The 19,811-nt window shown below is 51.1% G+C and overlaps 1 protein-coding gene across 1 annotated transcript; it reads right to left on the bottom strand.

Annotated features, from left to right (window-relative positions):
- Positions 1-10,211: 10,211 nt before the first annotated feature.
- Klhdc8a (kelch domain containing 8A) lies at positions 10,212-17,459 on the bottom strand. Its single transcript, XM_031341410.1, has 5 exons — positions 16,948-17,459; positions 13,500-13,664; positions 13,038-13,253; positions 12,382-12,483; positions 10,212-11,298 (listed from the first exon to the last, which is right to left on the bottom strand). Exons 1-5 carry the CDS (start codon positions 17,321-17,323, stop codon positions 11,105-11,107), a joined length of 1,053 nt encoding a protein of 350 aa, XP_031197270.1. The 5' UTR covers positions 17,324-17,459; the 3' UTR covers positions 10,212-11,104.
- Positions 17,460-19,811: the final 2,352 nt, after the last annotated feature.

Raw genomic sequence — 19,811 nt, 5'->3', positions numbered from 1 at the left:
ATTGCTTTAGTCTCTGAATGACGCCAACCTTGTCCTATTGTGCTGGGTTCTCGGTTGGCAAGGGACAATCAAAGGGCACTGGAAAGCCCCGAAGTATTTCTCCACACGCCTTAAATTGTTTCTTCCAAGCTCAAACTCTGAAAAGCCTTTTGATAACTTCTTGAGGTCCATAAAGGAGAGAGTGACCAAGGAGATGGAATGGGTTGGAGACTGACTCCAGCTAAGCACTGGTAGAGAGAGCTGTTCTGCCTTCAATTTCACTCTGCTTGGGTTCCAACAATCCTAATTGGATTCTGGAATCCAACAGGCCTGGGGAATCCTTACTTTATAGGGTTGAGTGGATCCCCTCAAGATGATGTGGCCTCTGTGGATTTTCATAAATTGTGGGAAAAGCACATGTCATTCCAAGGACTTACGTCCTGTGTCCCTAAATCTGAAGGAGTTCCTTTCTTAGTCCGAGGGTTTCCTCCCAGTGATTTTTAGTCAAAAGAGCGGGAGGTTGGGCATGAGACTTTGCTGCATTTGAGGGGCCTGGAAGGCTATGTCCAGACCTCCCTTTTCTTATGTAGAAAGTGAGTTTACCTTTTCTTATGTAGAAAGTGAGTTTACTTCTGCCAAAGGCCACACAACTAGCCAGAAAGCTGCAGACCTGGAGTTAGACACTGGCCTATAGGGAAAGAATATAGGACAAGAGGACTTCCCCAGTTCTGCTATTCTGAGCAGGCATTCTTCTCTACACTTCAGGACCTCATCTCTAACTGTATCTTTAGGACTTGGCAGGAAATCAATGAGGATTACATCCTCAACTATCAAAATCTGCCCATTTTCCTATTTCTGTTTGCCTTTTGAATCTTTCCAGAGGAAATAACCGGTATCTCCTTGTCTTGGAGCTCTCTGTAGCCAGAGACGATCCATCGAAAGTCAGCTTTCTTTAAGTCTGGGCAGTCCAGGAAAGCTGAATAGCTAGTTTGGCATCCTGTCTTCCTGCCTTCTCATTCTAAGTAGCCTGTGAAAAAAAGCAAAGGCCCAACCAGTCCACTCTCTGCATTCCATCTGCCAGTTCCTGGGGTCTGTCCAGGCAGAGTAGGACAGTGAAAAGCAACCTAGGGGCTGGGAGACCTGGGTTCTAGTCCTGACTGACATTCGAACAGGAGGGAGCCCCTAACCCAGATGAAAGGAGGATAGTTTGGGGGTGCTTCCTAAAGACAGGGCTTTTAAAGCTTGTTAGAAGACCCATGGCCGTTAACTAGCGGCATTTCCTCATACGATGAAGACTTATTCAGGGGAGCCCAAGGTTCCCTTTAAGACTCGGTCTAGACATTTATCTCTGTTCCTAAACAGTCCCAGTACCCGGTGCACTGCTGAGCAGATAAAGGTGCACAGTGGATTCATACAGATCAGATGAAGGGATGAGCAAAGGAGGCAAGCAAGCAGACCTGGCTGCAGAGGCATGAGCCATCAGAGCCACCAAGAGAACTGAGAGATGGCTCAGCAGGGTAAGGGCACTGATGGCTCTGCTAGAGGACCAGGGTTTGATCTCCGGCACCCACAAGATGACCCACAACCAGCCCTAACTCCAGTTCCAGGGGATCTGGTGCCCTCTTCTGACCCCTAAGGGCATCAGGCATGTATGCTCTGCATAGACATGCATACTAGCAAAATGCCATACATATAAATTAACAACGGTTGTTTACAGAACTATTCATTAGAACAACCAAGTGCTGGAACTCAACTTTCATTCTGTGTTTGGGAGGACCTGGGATGTGGCTCAGTGCCTTAAATAGTGGGTTTAGATCTTTGGAGGACTCGTTAGGACGTCTGAGCTGAGCTGAGCCACCCTCATTCAGTCCTGTCTGCCTCATGCCCTAGTCTTAGGAGGAAGCACCTCTTCTAACCCTTGCACCCAATCACCAGCTACTTAGCCCAATGATTCTCAACCCCCCTAATCCCATGACCCTTTAGTGCAGTTCCTTGTATTGTGGTGACCTCCCAACCATAAAATTATCTTTGTTGCCACTTCATGACTGCAATTTTGCTACTGTTATGACCTGTAATGTAAATATCTGATTTAGGGGCTATCTGATACGTGACCTCTGGGAAAAGGTCCCGCAACTCAAAAAGGGTCGTGGCCCACAGGTTGAGAACCGAGGATTTAAAGACTCTTATGGAAAAATGAGCCTTCTGTGTATCCATTCCTGAACTCCTGCACTCCATAGTCTGAATATGCTATGGCAAGTGTTAGGTGTAGGGTGTAGGCAGGAGCACATGAAAGACAACGAGGCTGGGCAGTGGGGGAAAATGGGGTATGGGTGGGAAGGCAGCTGTCAGGCATATCTAGGGGGGAATGACTATTAATTAGTTCTCCACTCTCAGGAAGTTTTCTGCCTAACAGGAGAAAGAAGATAAATAAAGAAGATAAAAAACAAAATAAAATTCCCCTATAATCTATGACAGAAAGTGGGAGACCCCTCAAAGTGATATGAAGTGCAGGCATATGGCAGAAAAGTTGGGTCTTCTCTGGCTCAGGAGTTCAGGGGCCAGGGGGTGCTCAGAGGAAGCTACTTGGGCCTTGAAGGGGTGGTTGGGATGTAGATTAGTCTCAGGCATGACATGGAGATGCAGGGAGAAGGAATGGAGAGGGCTAAGTCATCTCTTCTCTGTGTATCTGAGAGCCACAGGAGTCGCTAGGACCCCAGAGTGTCTACTCTTCGGGACTATCGGGGCAGATCTCATTTTTCTTTCTCAAGGAGAGAAACAGATGCAGGACCCAACTCACCACCCACCTCCAGCCAGAGACCTTGGTCATTAAATCACCCCTTAGAACTCAGATGAGTTATGGTCCTCAGTCAACTTTTCGCCCCACTCTGTGATGGGCAGTAAGGCCTGGATATGTGGACCTTGCCCTCTTAGGGGCTGATGGAATTGTGTGAACAGGAACCAGCCTGTTAGAACTGGTTCTCCAAACCAAGGAGGTATGACTCCAGGGATCTGGCTTAAACCCTGTAGTCTAGGAAATTGAGACGTCTGGCTCAAAGCTGCCCTCTCCTGGCCTAAGTGAATATAGCAGGGCTTGTGTCGCAACTGAAGCTGTGGCTACCCATGGTATAATATCTATCTACCATTTGTTGAGCTCACCTGAGTTCTAAGCATCCTGGATATAGTGTCACCAGCTAGGGAGTGGCATAGCCAGACGCAAATAAACATGATCATTTCAGTGTCGTGTCTCAGATCATACATCACCTGTGGGGCCCAAATGCAATTCTGGAAATTCAAGATAGTGCTGTGAGCTACAATCTAAAATTCTAGCAAGTCCTACAAGGAATGTGACAGCCTTGCTGGTCTTAGCTGGCCTGTTCGGATGAACTCACGCCTCACTAGGGACTCGTATATGATTACATCCACTGTGCAAATGAGTGAACTAAGCCACAGAGAGACAAAGCTCCTATACATAGAGGGTCACATAGATGGTACCAGACATGATGGGCTTATGACTGGGTAAGGATTCTGGTTTGCCCAGGCTCTGTACTCATGTATGAAGCATGTCACATATCTCTTTCATGAGCTTGCTTTGGAACCAAGTGAGATATGAAGTTACCAGATAGATGGTGTGCTCCTATCTTGGGTTTTGGCTGGCCTTCCACCTTCCGGCCAGTCCTGGTAAAGATCCAAGTGTGTTTCAGGGAGGCTGTACAACAAGGACGTAACAGACACTTGAGCGCTGTTTGATCTGACCCAGGCCAGAGTGAAGATAAGCTCAGTTAGGGAGTGACTGTTGAAACAGCCTGAGGCTTGAAAGCTATGCTGGGGATGGGGGGCAAAGGAGGATCTGGGGGACACAGGAGAAGCTGGGGGACAAAGGAGGAATGGGGGACACAGGCGAAACTGGGGGACACAGGAAGAGCTGGGAGACACAGGAGGAGCTGGGGGACACAGGAGGAGTGGAAGACACAGGAGGAGCTGGGGGACACAGGAGGAGCTGGGGGACACAGGAGGAGCTGGGGGACACAGGAGGAGTGGAAGACACAGGAGGAGCTGGGGGACACAGGAAAAGTGGAAGACACAGGAGGAGCTGGGGGACTCAGGAGGAGCTGGGGGACACAGGAGGAGCTGGGGGACAAAAGAGGAGTGGGGGACACAGGAGAAACTAGGGGACACAGGAAGAGCTGAGAGACACAGGAGGAGCTGGGGGACACAGGAGGAGTGGAAGACACAGGAGGAGCTGGGGGACACAGGAGGAGCTGGGGACACAGGAGGAGCTGGGGGACACAGGAGAAGTGGAAGACACAGGAGGAGCTGGGGGACACAGGAGGAGCTGGGGGATACATAGAAGAAGGCTATGAAGAGAAGAAAGGAAGGTGCTCCTAATCACCCTACATGCTAAACTTTTTTTTTTTAAAGATTTATTTATTTATTATATGTAAGTACACTGTAGCTGTCTTCAGACATGCCAGAAGAGGGCGTCAAATCTCATTACAGATGGTTGTGAGCCACCATGTGGTTGCTGGGATTTGAACTCAGGACCTTTGGAAGAGCAGTCAGTGGTCTTACCCATTGAGCCATCTCTCCAGCCCCACATGCTGAACTTTAAGCTCAAGGGTGGGTATCTATTTTTATTTTTTCTCTGTATCTTTTTGATTATTTTTTTCATTTTTCCTTCTATTTTTATTTTTATTTTCTATTTTATCTTAAATTCTAGTGGTTTCAGTCAGTGCTTTGCAAAGGGCTCCTTGCCTTCCTGTTAATGGTAGAACACAGAGCTCTCCCTCCTTTTCTGCCCTTTGACCCATGTCCTCTCTCTGACCTCTGAGGTCCTCTTCTGTGGTATTACAAAACCGGGGTGTCTGCACTTTAGGCAGGTGTTAAAAGTTACAGGATCCCTCTGGTGGGCCCCCGAGACTCCGAGGACTTTCCATGGGCTCCCTGTGTGGTTCCATTGCAGTATGTCACCCGGGACTGCTGATGCCTGAGATGGAGTCAGTAAAAATAACTCCTGTCTCTCTAGCTGTCAACACTCCAGTGCACAGAACCTTAATGTCTTTCCACTGAGCCTTGGGTTAGGTGTGGGGTGCACGGGTAGTTAATGCAAATGAGGCAGGAAGCGCAACAGCCTGAGTGGGAGTCAGAGACAGGGCTGGGCATGTGACTGAGTCTCCCTAAGCCTAATTGGCCTAAGGAAGCCCTGAACTTGGAGGTGGTTTTATAGAGAGTTCTAGACTCCCCAGCAGGTGGGGCTTCTTATAGCAAGGGGGCACTGTGGCTCAGGGCCTGGTAGCTTCACTTCATATAAATGAGAGGATATTTTCTTCCTGCCAGTGCTGCCTCCATTCAGGAGAGAGCCAGGAGTGACTAGGAAATACATAGAAGGGATACATGCCCGGATTTGGGGGGGGATATCTAATACCCCCTCTCTGCCTTGTGCCCAATTTGGCTTCTGCTGCCAACACAAGCTGATCCTGGAATGTTAACCCCAAGCAAAGGACATTCTTTAGCCGGGTCAGCAGCTCCTTGCCCTGGGTAAAGGAAAGAAGGTGAGAGCCAGCATTCCTCGTGGCCCCAAATAACACCGGTACAGTCTGGTATTGGGGGGGGGGTGGGGGATGCTATTGCAAGGTGGATTAAGGAGCCACAGTCGCCAGAGAGCATAAAACGCTGACCTAGAACTCCTACAAGAGCCTACAATAAAGAGCTGAGCTCATCCATAAGCAAGGGGGGTTGAAGTTCTGCTTGTTTTCTGACCTGGTTCTGTGTCTGTCTTCTATAGGGAAGAATTGAAGAAAGAAAGCCGTCAGTGCTGTGTCTGGGCCTTTTAATCTCTGACTTTAATTGCACTGTGCTATACCTTTAATTCCCACCTGACAGGCTCTCTGGGATGTTCTGGGTCACATAGGTTAGTGATACCATCACAGCCTGAGGAGACCTCAGAAACTGTGGAGTGAGGACTAGAAAGGGAGTGGTTCACATTTGCCACACATGGAGGGGGTGTTCAGGGTGGATGGGACAGGTGGATGGGGAGGGGCTAAAGAGAGAGGGAGACTGGAATACTGAGTGGGAGGGGGGCAGGCTGGAAGGATAGCCTTTATGGGGAGCTGAGGCTGGGGATTTTATGAGGGATGGGAGGCTGAAGGGAAGGTTGAGTTCCTGAGCATGCAGTCAGATTTAGAGCCAAGATCTCTGGAAGGGGCGGGGGACAGAGGGTCCAGGGAAAGCCTGGGCAGAGAGGGTACTGAATGTTTCGTGTGGTGATGCGGGTCTGAAGAAAACCAGTCACTGTGTGAGGGAGAGGGGCTGTCTAGGGTAGAGCTAAAGGCTCGTGTCCCAGGTCGAGCAGGAACAACATAGAAGGGAAGCCCCCAGTCATTCCCCTTCTACAAGTGGGAGTGTGGAGCAGGGGACTCTGGGAACATGAGTTTTATATCGTTTTTTCTTACATGTGTTTGCTTTGGAGATGGAGAAGAGGACCAGATGTCCAAGTCCTTATCTTGTCCAGGTAAAAGAGCAGGGTGGACCACTCCAAAACAGCGGTCCCAGCCCTTCTGGCACAGCCATGCATTCTAAGGCTAACCGGAAGAAAAGCTCCAGGAGCCCAGTGGAAGCCTTGGACAAACTCCAAGGCCACTGGCTGCCTACCTGGAGTCCAGCCCGGCTGATCCCCCACAGCAAAGGCAAATTTTTAACTCCCCATAGCCCTCAGGCCCATCACACACCAAATGTCCGGACCCTTCTCTGTCCCCATCTATCCTCCCAAAGCACCCCCCCCCCGGAGTCATCTGTGTATTATCTCCTCTTGGAAAGATGGAGGTGGCTCCCAAGATTTGTACACACACAAAAGCTATCTATACAAGAGGAGAGGTCTGGCCAAATTGGGGGAGTAGAGTGGGGCTCAGGCACTGCGTCTTCCTGGCTCCTCCCCAGGGAAAGCCATCCGAAAGAGCAATCTGTGGTTCACTTCTCAGCACTCTGCCGCAGCCGCCGCCTACACTGGCACTGTGTCAGGAACCAGCCAGGTACTAGGCAGAGAGGGCAAATAAGGGAAGGCCAGGCAGGCCCTTCTCGGTGAAGCTCGGCAGCTTTCTCAGGAGTTAGAGTACAGAATACCTTTAGGCCTGTCTCCTCACGGGCAAAACAGAAGGATCTCAGCCCAAGTGTGGTTCAAAAAGTTCCTCTAGCCCCAGTGGCAAACTGTGGCATGGAATGGCTAGGGGGAGGGGTGATACAGAGGGAGCAGGGCGGGGCAACCCTGCCTTGGCAAGAAGCACAGAATGTGGTAGCCGTCTGTCCTTCAAACGATAAGGGTTCTGAGCTTGGAGGCATGGTCAAATAGTTGAATTGAAAGGATTCTGAGCTAGGCATGGTGACCAGCCTATGCCTTTAATCCTAGTACTCAGAAGGCAGAAACAAGTAGATCTCTATGAGTTCAAAGCTAGCCTGGTCTACATAGCAAGTTCCAGACCAGTGGGGGCTACACAGTAAGACCATGTCTCAAACAACAACAACAACAACAACAAAACAGGGGGTCGGGGAGGGAATTCTAAGTCTGGCCACCACCAACAATTGAGAGCATGTATTGAGAGCATGTATACATGAGTGTGAAATCAAAGCCATGTGCATGACAGATGTCCATAAGGGGGCGTGTATAATGTGTTTGTAAAGAGTAAAGATTGTGCGTGAGTGTGGGTGGCCATTTGCATGAAGAGTGTGCACAGGGAGGTGTGTCTGAATGAGGGTGGATAATAAGTACGTGTGTAAGTGGAGCGGGGCGCAAGTGTGAGCGAGAGGAGAGTAGGGTACAGGCAGTGTAGATGTGAGGGTTGGGGGCCCCTGGGTGCTGGAGGCAGTGCCGGGAGCTGGCTTAAGGCAGTCAAGACACACGGTCTGTATGTCTGCAGTATCACCCTCAAGAGTCACACCTCCTGGGCTGGGGAAGCCGGACGGTAAGTATTTTGTTCCATAGAGCAAACGAGTGCCCCGGGGCTTCTGAAAGGCAGGTACACAGCTGCCTGTGGAGCCCAAGTGACTTTAGCATTTGAGAAACAAGCCAATGAAACAAAGAGGATCATAGCACAGGGAGACTGCAACTCTCCTTGGCATTGGTGGAGGGCACTCAGGGCATCTGGCTCTGGCCGCCAGCTGGCTCTCCCTCCCTTCCCTGGGGACCACAGCTCCATCCACAGGCACTGTGATGGGGTAGGGGCAAGGCCAGAGACAAGGCCCCACCAGGACACGCTCCAAGCCTCCCTCTCTAAGCCTCAGCTCCCCTCAGGGTCAGCTCAGACCCTGCCTTGCCTTGACCTCTTCCAGGGAGTGCAGGAAATGTGTGCTTTTAGGCTCTCATGCTCTTCTCCAGAGGTCCAGCTCAAACAGTGGGCTCATGCAGGAAGTTCAGGATTCCGGGGACTCTTGCTTTCCCTGCCCTGCTCATCGTACTTTGGGTTGGTGGTGACCTTCATTTGCTCTTAATTTCCTGCATGCACGAAGTCTAGACTCTTCTGCAAGACAGGAAGAGGTCTTTTCTGGATCCGCTGGCCTGCATTACACAAGTCTCGTGTCCCCAGAAATGCCTCTGTATTCTTCCACATGCTCTCTCCAAACCCTTTCAGTAGTCCCGATTTTGAGGGAAGGGGGTGAGACAGGGTCTCTCCACGTAGCTCTGACTCTCCTAGAATTTACTATGTAGACCAGGCTGGCCTCAGACTCACAGAGATCCCCGTGCCTCTGGGTGTTGGAACTACAGGTATGCATCATGTCCAGTTTCTGATTCTGAAGGTCAAAGTTTCATTATGTTACCCAGCCGGGCATCAACCCCCTCCTAGGCTCAAGAGACTTGCCTCAGAGCTGACTGGGGAACTGAAGCAGATGCTGTACCACCTTGTGAGACAGACTGGGGAATTCGGGAGGGGAAGGGTCCTTCTGAAGAGTGTGCTGTGGGGAGGCCTGTGGCAATTGGGTGTGTGAGGCCTGAGGTAGGCCATTGGCTGTGCTCCCTCTGAGATGTGAGGCATATAGAACCACACGCTTTAACACAGACATCACGGGCTTCCCTCACCCCTCGCTGAGGTATCCCTAGTCTTCCCACAATGGACCTTGGGCAGAGGTGACCCTAGCAGACACCAGCTCCAGCTTTGAATTGCTCTGATAATGTCTATGCCGAATTCACCCTCATAGAACCTGCTGGGCCCCTAAGGTTCCGACTATCTTAAAGGATCCAATTCTATCCTCAGATGTGGGGCCGTTATACCTGGAGAGAGGCCCCTGTATGGCTTGGCTCCTCTTGGGTTGGGAATGATGTGGGCAAGACAGAAGATGAGGTCAGATATAGAGAGGGAGTCGAGTGGGAAGCAGCTTGCTCTGAGGAGCCACCTGTCGTCTGTAGCTCCCCAACTCTCTTTTTTCTAGTGATTAGTTCAGGGGTGTTTGACAGTCTTGGATCCATAAGCGATGGAGGTTTCTTTGTGGTCTGTTCCTTAGAGGCCACAGTCTTCCGCTTCACCTCGGAGAGAAAAAAACTTCTTGGCCAGCAGGTGGCAGTGTCGTCCTGGAACTCAAAGGTAAAGCCAATAACCCACCATCCCTTAAAGACCCAGGTCTCACTCGGTCCTTGCCTATCCAGCTGGAAGTTTCTACCACACCAGAAAGAGGTCCTTCTGACCCCTCAGACCCTGATAGGCCATCCTCCATCCCTGAGAGGTAATTAATCACCGGAGCCCTGTGAAGAGTGAGCCTGACTCCCTGGCTCCTTCATAGCCTGTGTGTGGGATGGGAGTGGGGGTGGGGGTGGTATTCTTTGTGTCATCAGGGCTAACTCAGAGCTAGTTCCGTTTGCTTTCTATGCTGTGGGGATGGGACTCAGGTCCCTGAGCATGCTGGGTAAGTGCTCTTCCCCAAGCTAGATCCTAATCCAATATGAATGACTGGGAAGTAACACAAAGAGCTGCTGGGTAGGCTTGAGGGAAGGCACATCTATCCTTCTGACCCCCCAGATGCCCCCCAATTGCTTTAAAGTCAATGAACAGTTCTTTCATCCATTGAATAGGCCTAAAATGAGCTTCATTTGAATTGATCAAGGTTAGACATGGGTATAACCTAGCAAAGATCAAACACACAACCTTGGCCAAACGTAGGTGTGTGTACCAAGAGAAGAAAAACCGGTTGGCTCTTTGAGCGTGGTCAAGGGAAGGTAGAACTCTTCAATGGGAACCATCAAGAGCAGGTGGCCAATAGGTCCCTATTTAGTGGAAGAACACAGTGGGAGATGATCTCGTAGGGCTTTCTATCTACAAACCAGGACATCCCTGCCTTGTCTCCAGGGTCCAAGGAAGCCAGGGATAAAGATGCCAATTGTTGTGCTGCTGTTATTAACCAGAGTGCAATGAATCCACCCTTTGTGGATTTGGAAGCCACAGTGTATGTAAATGAGACGGTTTCACACAGTAACACTCTGAGAGCTGTCGGGCACAGGGTGGCCAGGCCTCAGGTCGGGAGAAGGTGGTGGAAGGCAGGATACAGAAGATGATGACACTCCATCAACACATGCCCAGTGGGGACCTGAGAGGAAGGGCACTTTCTGCCGAAGCTGTTGGCCTGGTGTGTGAGGCCTCAATTTCCTTCCCACACAACTGCCCTAGCTTCAAGTCCAATTCCTGATAAGTAGGTGACAACTAGGGCAGACCCACTGTTGACTTCTATATGGGGAATGGATGTCAACCAAGGGATTGGGGGGGGGTCCGCTGTTCTTCATTAGTTTATCTCTCATGACACTCAAGCTACCTCAGAGATGGGGAAGGACAACAGGATCTCCCTCTGGGTAGCAACTGCCCTCCACTCCAGGAGGTAGGCGAGAGGAGGGAGAGTTCCCCTGCTGTGTTTGAGCACTGAGTGAGGGTTCTCCCCAGTCCACAGCCCAGCACTGACTGACTAGTGGAGTCAGCTAAGCTTTCTGAGATGGCAAGTTTAGAGAGAGAGGTCACTGAGAGCCCCAGGGCTTGACCTCCCTGTCTCTTAACAAGAGTTGGAGCCTGAGGAAGTAGTCCAAACTGCTTTGATGAGACCATTCCTCACGTCAGGAGTGGAGTGATGCTGTCCAGGCGAAGGTGCTGCTCAGGGCCAGCTAGGAGTCAGAGACAAACAGGGCCTCTACTGCATCGCTCAGTCCCTGGCTGACACCCCCCACAGCCAGGAGGCAGTTCTTGAAGACAATGCTGGAGCAGGCACAGCGTGGCGTGGGCATGGGGGGAAGGGCCTCCCACTTGTTCTTCTCAGGGTGGAATGCTTCTGCCGTCTCGAGAACAGTGGGCTGGTTTCCTGAAAGCAACAGGGGAATCAGACCTTAGACCAAGGAGCCCAGGCACCAAGCCATGTTCCACCCTGACTCTCCCAACCCAGAAGCAAAAGCCAAAATGACTTCATTTGTCTATGGCTACAAGATGGCTCTCTCTTTACCATCCTGGGCCAAGAAACTTGGTCCCTGCCGGGCAGTGATGGCACATGCCTTTAATCCTAGGACTTGAGAGGCAGAGGCAGGTGTATTTCTGAGTTCGAGGCCAGCCTGGTCTACAGAGTGAGTTCCAGGACAGCCAGGGCTACACAGAGAAACCCTGTCTCGAAAAACAAAACAAAACAAGAAAAAGAAAGAAAGAAAGAAACTTTGTCCTTTGTCCCTTCTTCTTTTCCTCTTCATCTTAAGAATAGAATTGGTTTTTCCTGTCTTAGTTATCAGAAGTTTTTAGAAGACTACTGCCTCCCTCCTGATTTTACACACACACACACACACACACACACACACACACACACACACACAGCCTCCCTCATAAGCTAGCCCATATGGTTGTTCATGAATGACTATGTCTACATCGAGTAAACTCTGGTTGTTCCCCCCCACACACACACACACACGCACACACTGCCTTTATCACTGTGTCTTAAAGACTTCAGTGTGCCTCTGAAATAGCAGAGTCCCATTCTGTCCTTCGAAATAGCAGCAGTCTTTGAGAGGAATCAAATCCAGAATTAGGAGCATCTGTTTGATCATACGCTTTGCTATCCTAAGAGAGCTGGATGCCCACAACAATACTGGGTCAAGGAAAGTCGAAGACTTTACCTCGTCTCCAACCATCCCCAGAAAGGGACTCAGGGACCTGGATTCCGCACAGGACTTCATATGTCCCCTATTATTTCTAGATCTCTATTTTTCCTACTATTTCCAAGTGGAAAGAGCATACGCGGGGCCCATGTGGAAAGGTCAAGTCCAGACCACGTTGAATTCTTTGGAGTAAATCAGTGGGAGGTATGCATGGAGCCAGTTCCATCTGTTGCTCCAATGCTGTGCCAAGGACCTCCCAAGTCCCAGGCCCACAACACAGCACGGCTGAGATGCTCCATCCTTACCAAGGCCCCCAGCCACTATGACCCGTCCACTCAGACCACCAGCCACAAAGTCTGCCCGGCGCTTCTTGAGGAAGAATGAGCGTTCCATCTTTAGCCATCCCCCTGCAAGACAGAAAAAGAGGATTCGGCGCTGATGCCCTCTGACAAATACAGATGGCTCTTACCCTGGTGGCAGTTCCCTTTCCATTCACCCTTGCATCCAGGGTGCAGAGAGCATGCCCTGTTGATTGAAATAATACCCTCTACCACTTGGGCCTTCTCTGGGGCTTGTCCCAGTCTAAAGTACAGAATTCCCATGCGCCCCCTGTTCTATTTAGATTTTCCACAGCTCTAAACGGGAGAGGAATCTGATTAAAGACAATGACAGGAGAAATCAGAATTCTTGATTCTCCGTCAGCAGAGGAAGAGACCCTCCCTAACCTGGTCCTACACAGATACTAGGGATGGAGAGGAAAGGCCACAGTGAAAACAGACAAGCAGGCCAAAGGAGCCTTGAAAAGAATCCAAGTATATCCATGAGTTAGGAGGAGTGCTCAGTCTTCAGAGAGGGCTGCCTGGATGGATAAGCAGCCAGCCCCAGGGAGACTGTCAGGACGGGGAAATTGGGGATCAGTCCGAAGAGAGCAAGGAGCCAAGGGAATGGGGACCCAGCTCACCCTGTTCCATGTCGAACACATCCATTGTCCGGAGGAACTTGGGCTGCCGGTACAGACGGCCCTGCCTCAGGCCTCCCAGGCTGTACAAGTGGTTGTCCAGGGTCACAAAGCTGGAGAAGGCCCGTTTACAGGGAATGTTGGGGAACTTGGTCCAGGACCGAGACTCTATATCAAAGACCTCGAAGGCATTGACTGCGTACTTAGATTGTCGTCCCCCTGGAGGTGGGGAGGTGGGACAGGGTACAGAGTAGAGGATGGATTAAAAAAAAAAAAAAGCAGTTCCTGAGAACAGAAGGACTGGGTTTGCCCTTCTGTTATCCAGTCATTTGAAAGACCCCTCAAGGGCGAGGGCAGTGCAATTATCCCCCAGAGCCAAGGAAATTCTCAGGCTGTTGGCATCCATTTTCAGGGAACTCATGCAAGGGAGCAAGAAGAGGACATGAACAAGTAACTTGTCCTTACCCAGCACATAGATCTTGGAGCCCCGGAGGAAGGAGGTGGCAGCGTATCTTGGGGTGGGCATGGGAGCTAGTGACACCCACATGTCCTTTAGCATGTCATAGTGTTGCAAGTAGTTGTGTGGACGTAGGTCCAGGCCCATCCCTCCAGCAGCATACACTCGATAATCTAAGAAAAAGACCACAGAGAGACATGGCTCAGCTCCCCGGCACTCATCCACCATCTTTCATAGGCCAGGACAAGCCCCCAGCCTTTGCGCGGCTAGTGACCCATGGCTGCTTTGGTAATGTGGGTAGCACCATTTAAAGTCTCTATTCTGGCTCATCTTCCTGAAACTGTGGATGGATTGCGTGCCTCGGCTTATCTCCAGTCCTTGGCAAAGCCTGGTACACTAAACCCTGTGCAGAGACAGATGGCAGTGAAGCCTAGCCCTAGATAACCCGCTGCAGGTTTGTCCCTCCACTGCCCTCCTTCCTGGGTGGCCAGCGTGGAAGCCCAGGGAAGAGGCTTTTATAGTGACCTGGTTCCTAGCAATTCTCAGATAATCCTCCAGCTAGTGAAGTCTTATAGAACTAGAGTTAGCCCCACTCCCTGGCCTTCTACACACTGAGTTGTCAGTGGTTCTGTCTGCTACTCCGGTGGGGAAATAGCATCTTCCTTCACAGGTATAGAAGCCTGCAGGATCTGGAAGGCACCTGTGTGGAATGGGAAGAGGCCAGGTCTAAAAGAGGAGGAGGAGGAGGCTTTGGGGGAACCAACCCTTCAGAAACCTTGCGTGAGAGGGAGTCTCCACCTTTCTCTTCTGTTCTTGGTAGTGGGTAGCTTTTCAGGGACTCAGCTTGCTGTACCCGAGAGCATGGGCTAGCATTGGTGCTTCCCTAGACCTCGTCCAAATGGGTCCTTTTCTCAGGGATCTTCAGTTCCTGCATGAAGTTTTTGCTCGAAGCAGCCCTTCTCTCATGGCCTTCCCCACAAAGGTGTCTTGCCTCTTTGAGGTTACGACTGCAGGAGGTGAGCCTTATTCCCCCATTAGTTCCAGCTATCCTGGGAGGGGATCCCAGCCCCAAGCCTAAGTGATTAGCACAAATTCCACCTTCTCCAGGGAAACACCCCCTCCTGAAAAGACTCTAACCACTTCCCAGTCTTTAAGCTCTGGGCTCAGTCTGGACCCACCCTCCTTCACCTGGGTTCTCTGAGCTGCGAAGTGGGGCTGAGAGGACTTGGCTGGGTGCCTTCCAAGTGATGGTATCGCCATTGCTCTCTAGCCACATGTAAACGGATACCAGCTTGGTATGTGGCTTCCAATACACTGCAGATTGAGAATCTGTTCATCTAAAAAACCAGCACAAGCCGGGCAGTGGTGGTGCACGCCTTTAATCCCAGCACTTGGGAGGCAGAGGCAGGCGGATTTCTGAGTTTGAGGCCAGCCTGGTCTACAGAGTGAGTTCCAGGACAGCCTGGGCTACACAGAGAAACCCTGCCTCAAAGATACCAAAAAAAAAAAAAAAGAAAGAAAACCCAGCACAAACAGCTGGCATCAAGCATCTATCAGCCTAGCGGTTGAGCCCATTTGGCTTTATGGTTTGGAGCACAAGTGTGGTCATTACTTACTATCTATTTAACCTCGGTAAATTAACTTTTCTGGGCTTCATGCTGCTGCTTCTAAAATAAGAATGAAAATAGCACTTATCTCATTGGACATACTGAAAGTCCAAAAGGATGAAGCACCAATGGGAAGCCTTAATTCTTAACTCTCAGCATAATTTATTGAAGCTAGAGATGGGGTGTGGTCCATCCATACTCATTATCCTCAGTGTCTCCAGGGCCTCTGGGCCTTACTTTTTTTTTTTTTTTAAACTAAGGTCTTACTATATAGGGTCTTAGTATGCAGCTTGATCTCATAAGCTTTCTGCCTTAGCAGAGGCAAGATTTTTGCTTTTGTTTTGTTTTTTTGTTTGTTTGTTTGTTTTTGGTTGGTTGGTTTTTGGTTTTTTGAGACAGAGTTTCTCTGTGTAGCCCTGGCTGTCCTGGAACTCACTCTGTAGACCAGGCTGACTTCGAACTCAGAAATCAGCATTGCCTCTGCCTCCCAAGTGCTGGGATTAAAGGCCTGTGCCACCACTGCCCAGCTTTCATTTTGTTTTTTTGGTTTTTGTTTTTCGTTTTTGCTAGCCTCTGAGATTCACCTGCTTCTGCCTCCTAAGTGCTGGGATTAAAGGTGTGCATGACTAAGCCCTATTGCCAGGGAAGTCTTGAACTTGCCACTCTTCTGCCTCAGCCTCCAGGGTAGCTAGGATCACAAGCATTCAGCACCATGCTTGGCTTTTCCGCTCCTAACTGACAGATCATGAAAACCCTATTGTCTACACTGCCCGAGGGGGTTCTGGGCCCCAGCGGGTTCTGGGCCCCAGCTTCTCTACAACCACAGGGCCCAAATGCTCTACCCTTTTTCCTTCCTCCCTAGGGCCTCAGACTGTTCCAGGGACCAAGCAGATGCTTAAGAAAAGCTGTTTTCTGTGAGTTCGAGGCCAGCCTGGTCTACAGAGTGAGTTCCAGGACAGCCAGAGCTACACAGAGAAACCCTGTCTCAAAACAAACAAACAAACAAGTTGTTTTCTGATCTGGCCATATGCTAGCCAGTCAGCTGGGGTATAGTTGTTAGAGAGATGGAGATAGATGAAAAAAAGGAAGCTCACCCCATTAAGCCTACGGCCTGGAGGCAACTGTGTGTGAACGTGGGGTCTCTTAACTCCCACTCTCACAAAACTCTGTGTATTTAGCAAAACTGCCCTTGGACTCCCCTCTACATCACAGGTTGTATTATTAGGCCCAAGAGGAGTGAAACGAAGGCTTTGAGAAAGTGAGAATTTTAAAACCACATGCAAGCAAGAGACCTTGGTGAACCCGGATAATACACAACATGAAACATCCTTAAGGGAACACTCTGACCTCCACTCAGTAAGTCTGAAACTGCAGTCAGAAGTAAATGAAGATCCTGGGATCGGGTCTCAAAGACTCCTTGGCAGGGCCTGGTAACAGTAGAAGGATGGACGGCGTGAGCATCCTCGGGGGACCTACATAGGTAGGTTTGGGGGAGGGGGCAGGCGGCCAACGGCGAGTGTGGTCATTCGGCTGATTGCCAGGGTCTGCAGTCATTGCAGATAACCCTGTGGCTCACACCTTGGCTCTCCCTCTGCAGTGCCTGCCCAGTCTGCTGGAGCTGACTCCTGGCATCAGATGGAGTTCCTAGACATTTCACCTGCTCAGTGTCCCTTTCCAATTTGTAAAGTAAGGGCAGTGGGTCTCTAGCTTTAGTGCTTAGTGTGAAGCTCGAATGTGATGAGGAATGTGTATTGCCCCCGCCCCCAAACCATGTTGCCTTACACCCGCGTCCCCCATGACCCTTTTACTTTCTTCCCTAATGCCCACCCTCAACCCTGACCCCACTTGCCTTTGGCTGTGACAGAAATGCCCATGGCAGCCTCGCGCAGGACGCTCCTCTTCTTCCACTTGCCCTCATCGATATTGTACATCTCCACGACCTTCACAGGCAGTTGATTGGTGCCCACACCCCCGATCACCATAATCCGCTTTCCTAGGGCAGTGATCGCTACCCCGGCCCGGGCTGTGGGCAACGAGGGCAGGGAGGTCCACTGGTCCGCCTCGGGGGAGTAGACCTCGAAGCAGTCCATAGGGACGCCATTGTCATCACATCCCCCGATGGCATAGACCTGCCCCCCAGTCTCCAGCAGTGAGCAGTAGACCCGGCGGCTAGGCAGAGGAGCAAGGCGCTTCCACTGAAAGTCCTTGACATTGGGCACCTCCATTGCAGCCCGGGGGAGGGCCCTGCACGCGCGCCCCCACAGCGTCCGGGCAAGGTCCAGCCCGGGGACCCGCGGGCTACACCGCGCCGGCCCGCGCGTCCCCTCTCGCAGCCTCCATCTCGCGCTGCGCTGGCTCCCGCCGACACCCGCTGGCTTCTCCGGGTCCCTTGGGTGTCAGCGGGGCAGCGACGTCCACGCCTGGCTTCGCGGGAAGAACCGGGCGAATCTAGGGCAGCAGGGCGCCGGCGGTAGCTCGCCCTGGGTCAACTTTGCAGGATGCGCCCCGCCCCACCCGGTCCCCGGGAGCTCTGAGCCCACCCACCGCGCGTGGGCGCCGCGCTCGCCCCGCACTAGCTCCGGGGCGGCGCCCACAGCCGCGCGAGGCTTTCACCGCTCGCCTGGCAGCCGCGGAGCGGAGGACAGCGCTCCCTGCCCTTCCTTCCCAGCCGGCACGCCGCCGTCACCCGCGCCAAGCTAGCGGTCGCCAGAAGCCGAGTTCCGGCCGCAGGACGCCGGCTCCCCGCACCGCCTCCCCGCAGCTTCCACACCTGGGCAGGAGCCCACGCGTCCCGAGGCTGAGGCTGTGGCCTGTTCGTCAGCCCGTGCGACCAGGGCGAGCGAGGGCAGGGCCCGCCGTGTCTACAGGGTCGGAGGCAGCCGGAGCAGGAGCCGGGTGCCCAGATGACAGGCAGATCCTGCCAGCGTGGGGGCGGGCGTTTGCGAGTGTTTGTTTTGGGTGAGGAGGCGGAGAGGCCAATTACCCAGTTTGTCTACAGTACACAGACCCAGTTCGTGACAGGCTGGCTTTGTTTGGGGGGAGGTACGCTCACATGGTCTAACCTCAGAAGCCAGTTAGGAGGCATAGATGTGGCAGGGATCTGCCGATCTAACAATCCTTACCCGTGTGCATGTAATTCACACGGAATCTTCTTTGCCCTCCTAAGTGGAGACGTCTACAAAGCCTCAAATAAAGTCACAGATAAGGGAACCGCAACTGAACACACCAATAGACAAGCTGGGAGGACCTCACCTTCCAGACCTTTGCGCATCTGTAGTGGGCAAACCTGATTAACAAATCCTGGCCCTTGGCAGCAACCACAGGGCTGGATGGATGATTTCTCAAACCACCCAGCAACAGACCCTTCAGAACTGTAGTGCCCAGTAATTCAAGTGCCCATGATATACCAGACCACCTAGTGGTGTCTCTCCAAGCCCACAGGGTTCTCCTTTCTGGCTTCCTTCCACTCAGAAATGCTGAGCGAGGGAACCTGACAGACTGCTGTTGAAATGTTTGCTCTAGAAAACTCAGCTTCAGTTTCTACTGTGAGTGTGTGTGTGTGTGTGTGTGTGTGTGTGTGTGTGTATTTTCTCTCACTGTCGGGGATGGATCTCAGGGATGTACACATGCTAGGCACTAAACTTTAACTTGTGATAAGCTATAGATTCACACATGGTTGTAAGGGTTGTAAGAAAGATGTATTATTTATCCAGTTTCTCCCAGTATTAATATCCTACCAAGCTATAGTACAATGCCATAAACAGAGTACATTTTCATTCCAAGGGTCCCATGTCACCTTTTGATACCTGGTAGGAGGACTCCGTAATGCCTCCTTGCTCTTCCCTTCCCAGCCCCTCACAATCCATTTCTGAAGCCATGTCACTTCAGCTGTGTTGTACAAGGAGCTGGGACTGGAGTTCACTGGGTGGAGGGCTTACCTAACAAGCACAGAAGCCTGGACTCCGTCCTCAGCACAGAGTGACTTAGCACCCGGTGATCCACATCGTAATTACAGTACTTGGGGGGGGTGGAGATGGGAGGATCAGAAGTTCAAGGTCATCCTTGCTCTATATTATGTTGTAGGCTGCCCTGGATACTTGGATCCTGTTTCAAAAAGGGAAAGAACGTTATATGGATAAAGTCATACTGTATGTAACCTGGTAGAGTCTGCCCCTCCTCCCAAACTCACTCCTAGAGTATTATTATACACTTTGTTGAAAGAATCAATAGTTCTCTCCATCTCTCTTCTTCTCTTTTTCCCTCCCTCCCTCCCCCCTCTCTCCCTCCCTCACCCCCTCTCTGTCTTTCTGAAGCATGGTCTCAGTATGCCTGGAACTCAACAGTTTTCCTGCTTTAGCCTCAAAGTTCTCCTTTCTCTTCCCCCACCCCATTTATTGAGAAAGGGTCTCTCACAGAAATCCACCTGCCTCTGCCTCCTAAGTGCTGGGATTAAAAGTGTGTGACTCTTCGTCAGATTTTTTTCCCCTTTATTTCTTCTTAGCGTTCTATGGTTTGGATGTATCCTTGTAAGTTTTGTGAAGGTTAAGTCGAGGTGATGTAGCTACTCTTCATCGAGTGTGGTATTTATCACCTTACCTTCTAACACAGAACCAGGGCCTAGTACATTCTTACCAACACTCATACTAAGACTCTGAACTCTGGGAGAAATAGAGACCCTAACTTAAAATAGGCCTATCTTAATATCTCAAGCTC

Source organism: Mastomys coucha, unplaced genomic scaffold, assembly GCF_008632895.1.
Source record: "Mastomys coucha isolate ucsf_1 unplaced genomic scaffold, UCSF_Mcou_1 pScaffold1, whole genome shotgun sequence".
NCBI lineage: Eukaryota > Metazoa > Chordata > Mammalia > Rodentia > Muridae > Mastomys > Mastomys coucha.
Note: the sequence above shows the minus strand (reverse complement) of the source record. Positions and strands in the feature narration are given on the sequence as shown.